The 6,000-nt window shown below is 39.4% G+C and overlaps 1 protein-coding gene across 6 annotated transcripts in view; it reads left to right on the top strand.

Moving 5' to 3' along the window:
• The first annotated feature begins 3,276 nt into the window (after positions 1-3,276).
• Positions 3,277-6,000, top strand: part of PHLDB2 (pleckstrin homology like domain family B member 2) — a 78,435-nt gene continuing 75,711 nt past the window's right edge. For all 6 annotated transcript variants that reach the window (XM_006032499.3, XM_025214262.1, XM_006032498.3 and 3 more), the window contains exon 1: positions 3,277-3,386. In XM_006032499.3, the coding sequence (XP_006032561.1) occupies positions 3,338-3,386 (49 nt within the window). In that variant the 5' untranslated portion in view covers positions 3,277-3,337. The remainder of the gene's footprint in view (positions 3,387-6,000) is intronic.

Below are 6,000 nucleotides of genomic sequence, written 5' to 3'. Positions count from 1 at the left end.
TTAAGTTACCTCACCATCCTCCAGCTTCCTAGGGTGCTTTACAGCTCCCCCACCAACTCCCCTCTCACAGGGTGGGTAGGCTAGGCCTTTGCCCTGCTGTCTGCTCTAGCAGAGCCTGGCTGGCCCTGCCCCTGGGCTGTCACAGAGCCGAAGCAGCAAAGCCAGTGCGGGACATGCGGGGCCAGCAGTGAGGGGAATGGAGGCCCCTGCCACAGCCCCTCCCAGCTGGGATCTACACAGTGTGGGCGGGTACCATGGCAGGAGCTTTCTTCATCCCAGCTTTCCTCCTCCTTCAGCCCCACTGGGCAATCACACTAGCCCCGCCCCACGCTGGACCTAGCCGCTGGGGGAAGGAGTTGCCCATGGTGTGGGGGCTCTGTTTCTTCCTCATCCTTGCCTCCCTTGGGGCCACCATGGCTACCAGTTTTAGAGCCTAGGGGGGAGCTGGGGTCATGTGCTTGAGAGCCAATCGTTGATAGCCCTGCTTGACTGGGCTTGACTGCCAGGCTGGGAAGTATGCGGGAGTGTCCCCTCCCCCTATCTTCTGTCCTGGCCAGAGCGGGCATTTGCCTGCTTCCCCTGCCCCCCTACAAGGGCAAACGTGTTACATTTGCTCATGATCCAATCTTCCCAGCTTAGAGAAACCCCCAAAGGTTGGATCAAATCTGCCTCAGGCTTTTTGACTGTCTGTACTTAGCCACAATGACTACACAGTGGGCTGTCTACATGTGCACATTTAATGTGTATTAGCCCAATTTAAGGTGCATTAAGGGTGCACATCTACACATGAATGCCCTTAATGTGCCTTAAAAATGGTTATTTTAGGCTATTCGAGCCTAAACTTGATACCTGCATTAAATTTATGTACAAATAGCTAAGCTGAATTAGCGAACGTATAGACGCGCTAATGCGCATTAATGTGGTCTGTGTTCATTGACTTGGGACCTACTTTAGTCCCAAGTCAATCTGCACACCTGCGTTAATGTACCTTAGCTCAAGCATGTGTAGATGCGTGTTTAAGTCACCTTAATGGTCATTAGGCTAATGTGCATTAAGTTTAGGCATGCATAAAAGCACGTGTAGACATGCCCAGTGTCATGCACAGTATCAGAGGGCTGAAAGCTTGGTATTTTGCTTTGCTCTCAGTCAGTTCACAGGGATTGTACATGAAGTATTTTGAGCCCCTAGAGGGACTAAAACCATCTTTATGGTTGAATGATCTCATTGGCTGACTAAGAAAATCACTCCTGATGGACTGACTTCTGCACTTCATCTTACTCGGCTGGAAGAGGAGCTGAGGAAAGCTGTGTTTTGAGTAGGGGGAGTTAACTGGAGCAGCTGTGAGTAAAAGCTGGAAGAACTGGAAGATAGAGGGAACAAAGATAAATCTTAGTTCTTCAGAGAGCTAAGGAGAATCCATAGAAGGGAGAAAGTAGCAGTAAACTCAGAGTTATTGGCACATTGACATGAAGCGCTAATAGGCTGAACTTAAAACTGAGGGTCGGGAGCTATTTCCTGCCTCTTCCAAGCTGGAATGCTCAGAGGAGTCCCTTTAAGGAGGCGCATGGCTGTGTCTTCCTGTTAGATAATTTCTGGAGTGACCTACCTAATATTTTTTGTAAAATATTAGAACTTTTATATCCTTGCAAGGGAAAGGGTGGCAGAAGGACAAGTCCCTCCTTACCACACTGATGGAGTGAAAACTGTCCTCAGGCAGAAGTCGCTGAGAAAAAGCATCATAAAAAAATAATTAAAATGACCATAAAAAGCATAATTTTTCACTGAGAAAATGCCTCGAAATTACTCAAGAAGTGAGCTCTAAGAAAAGAGGATATGACAAAGCATAGGGAAGGGGCTTGTTGAACAAGGACAGAGGACATGTTCCAACTATACAGGCAACCCCCGCTTAAAGCTGTTTCGCTCAGTGCTGTTTCACTATAATGCTCATTTTAAATTGATACCTGATTTCACTTAGCACTCAGCAAGTTTCACTATAACATTCGCAGTCACCATCTTGGGTCATTAAAAACACTTGTGGTCACCATCTTGGATCATCAATTACTTTCGGTTTCGTTTAACATTCGTTTTACTTAACGCTCGGCTTTTCAGGAACCAATTAAGAGCGCTAAGTGGGGGTTCCCTGTATAAGCCAATATGATAGGAAGAGATATAAGCTGTTCTGAGAAAAGTTCTTTGTTGAAATTATTCTGTACTTTGCCAGGCTTGACCTTCTGGACCTCTGTCAAGAGAATAATGTACAAAGGCCTCACAAGAAAATTCTAGGCAAAAAGACTAAGATGTATAATTTGAAGTTCTGACTTATTAGTTAAATGGGTGCCTTGACTTTTAACAAACATTATGTCTCTACTTCTGTTCTTTGGTGTTTTCCTTTAGTTATTACTGTCCTTGAAGTACAGTGAACTCAGACATGAAGAACATAACTTGATGCAGAGTAGAGTTTTTTTATTACAGCCATTTTTTAAGTGCATTCAAATTAGTTAAATGCATTTTACTATTCTTTACTTTTTACAGAAAAACATACTTGATACTTCCAAGAGTGGTTTTGGTGTGTCTAAATTTTTGGATCTCTAAATAATGGCACAGATATCACAGTTGAAATTATTTTTAAAAGTTTGTAACCATCTGTAGACATTTTTATATAAACATGAAAACATCTTTTTTTCCCCCTCTAAGGGTGTAATTTTTTACCAGGGGAATTTGTGTCTGCCAAAATATTTACAGAGTGTTAGTTTGTGCACCCGTTTTAGATATAGGGTTTTGACTGTGAGGCTGTTGATATTAGATTTTGTTCTAGTGCATTGTTTTTATAGCACTTTTCAACTTATTTCCCGCCATGTCTCAGAAAGAGACCCACTGAGATAAGTTTTCAGAATTTAATGATTTTTAAGGAAACCCTTAGACAAGGCTCTACAAAGAAATCATAGTCCTGATGAATAACCACAGGCACTCCCTCTCTTACAGGAAAAGAGGATGAGCTAATGATTTTTTTTTTTCATTTGAGGAGTAAAAGAAACCAATAAAAAGTTGCACAGACGTTCATACTGATAAAATAAATCTCTACCATCAAGCCTAATTTTGACATCCCTAATTTTGACCGACCTGTGAAGGGTCCAGATGTCTGTGTTGTTCCTCTCAGCCAGAAGACTCTCAGCATCACAGAACCTTAATTTCATTGTGTTTTTTAAAGTACCTGTAAATCAATTTTCAGCATGTATTTGTTAAAGTAATATTGTTCCTTCTATTACTTATTTGCAGGTCAGTATTTACCTGGCTCATTCAAGCTATCTTTGTTTTAACCATTGGATAGAAGAAAAATATGATGCCAAACCGAGGTAACTTCTCCTCTTTCCAGAGCATTCAAACAGGTAACAAATGGAACAAATTAGTTATTTTGTAATGGAATTGGCACATTTCTAAAGACATCCTTGATTTTGATCCTGTAATTTAATCTTCAATTAGAAATGGTCACTTTTCTGCTCTTATCTCTCTACTTCATTTTACCTACAAACAGTAAGCCATTGCTATAGCTTTGGCATACATCACAAACAAATACAAAAAAATAGAGCTCAATATTTGCTACCTACAATAGGCATCAGTTAACCACCTAGTCAGGGAGACGAGACAAGACAAGTAAGAAAAGGAAAGAAATTGCCTTAGAATAACTTCATCCAGAAAACACTTGGCTCAAAAGAGGAGCCTTGCACAATGTGTTGGAGGTTAACCAATTAGAGCCCTGGCTGACCTCCAGAGGGAACAAATTTCTTACATGACACGAAGAACACCCTGCTGCTAGTCTTCACAATAGCATGTGGAGGGAGTGTCAACAAGAATGTCTGAAAAGTCCTGGTGTGTTATCTGACACAACACTTTAAAAAACAATCAAAGGAGGGTTGATTTATGGACAGACATTTAAATACAGTTAGTTGTATACTGGATACACACTGATGTTTTTCAGCACTTTAAGCATGTGCCTAAGGGTTTGAAGAATTGGGGCCAAAATGCAGAGGAAATGGCATAAGGTAAAAAATAAGGAATAGTTCAATTCAATTGACTACAATGGAGGTATTGTTGATTTTTGATTTTTGTTTGCTTTTGTTGTTCAGATTTCAAGTACAATGAACTCTTTATCGTAAGACTTTCACGAAAGATTTCCATGAGCTAACTTGTTTTTCTGGCAAACAGTTTTATTCTTCACAAGATTAAATATGATCCTCCTTGTGTTGAAAAAAAGTAATAAACTCTGTTTAAAATTCCATGAATCTACCTCTATATTGTTCAATTTGAGAGCGATTGGAAACATTAAAAATGCTCGAAAGCTACTTTTGTCAGTTGTGTCATGATACTCTTTTGAATAGTAAACGTTTATTGTGAGATTAACAGAACGTTTCAGAGAACTTTAGGCAAGAGGGGTAGTAAGACTTAGATGCAAAGCATTGTTAAGAATAGAGGGATAAATATGTAGAGCAATTTGTTAATCACAAATAAGTTTCACATTTTAGTATTCCTGTTTTGAATTTTTAAACCCTACTTAAAATTATTTTTTAAGGCTGGTTTTATTTTGTTTTACTTGTGTATGTTGTGTTAAAGAATACTTTTAGCTTTGTTTGCTTGTTCTTTATCAAAACTTGCACAAGTAGTATTTAAATTTTAAAATAAAATTTCACATCCCTTAACAGTCTGGCTCAAAGTAGTGATATTAAGATATGAAGCCTTTCAGTTGTAAACTCTTTGGTTCAATCCAAATAATTAGTCATCAAAAGACATGTCTACACATGTGCATTTAATGTGCATTAGCCCAATTTAAGGTGAGCATCAACATGTGTGCCCTTAATGCATCTTAAAAATGGCAATTTTAAGCTATTCAAGCCTAAATTTGATACTTGCATAAAAACAGTCTGCACACCTGCATTAATGTGCCTGAGCATGTGCACGTATAGATGCCTGCTTAAATTGCCTTAATGCACATTAGGCTAATGTGCATTAAGTTTAGGCACGCATAAAAGCATGTGTAGACATGCCCAGAGGCACTAATGTTTTAATACTAGTTGACTCTGTAAAATAAATTGCTAAACAACCTTAACGCATGAAGGCATGTATCGAGATGGACTGTTGGGATTGTGTCTGAAGCTACAGGTAGTCCCTTCAGACATTTGATAATATTGTAATTAGTAACTGTTGAAACATTTCACTGTGTACATGTGGTGAAGAGAAATGAGGTACCCTTCACATTCATATGTATTTTCTTTTTAGAGTGCATATTAATTTAATTCATTACCTGTTCAGTCACATTATCCATGGCACTGTCCTTTCCCTTTACTTTTGTTGTTGTTGTTCAAGATTATGATAGCATTCTAAAACTTTCTGTATCTTGCTACCTTTTGGGAGGATTGATCTTTCCGAGAGGATTGATCTAATACATTTAATTTGAAGAACTCAAAATACTTCATATACTAAGGAGTATTTGGGTTGTACTATGTAGGCATATTTTTATATTATTTGATGAAGGTCACAGATGAATTTTGACTGAACCAAGAGTAGAAACAAAGTAGGGATTTATTGTCAGCTTTCTATAGCTTCCATTGACTTCATGCAGGACTATAGGGTGCCTGTAGACATGCTGGGAGGCTGCTCCAAACATGCTATAATTACACTGTATCAGAGCAGACTCGATTAATTGAGTCTGCCGGTGTGCTAATTAGTATGCTCCATCCAGCTTCTGTGTTTCGTGTATCAGTGTCCCCACGCTTCAAAATGGTGGTGGGGTGCTTTAACTAAAACTTGTTGAAAGAACTTTAGTTAAAGTACCCCCGTCACTGTTTTGAAGTGTGGAGATGCTGATACATGACACCCCGTGGGTGCTTTAATAAGAGTGGTTTCTTAGATCTGCTCTAATTAAAGCACGCCCCCTACCTCTGGAGCATATATAAAAACACCCATAGGTCCTCAGTACTGAAAAAGCTGTTGCTTCATTTAGTTCAA

This window comes from Alligator sinensis, unplaced genomic scaffold, assembly GCF_000455745.1.
Source record: "Alligator sinensis unplaced genomic scaffold, ASM45574v1 scaffold359_1, whole genome shotgun sequence".
Taxonomy (NCBI): domain Eukaryota; kingdom Metazoa; phylum Chordata; order Crocodylia; family Alligatoridae; genus Alligator; species Alligator sinensis.
This window is presented reverse-complemented; position numbering and strand designations above follow the sequence as displayed.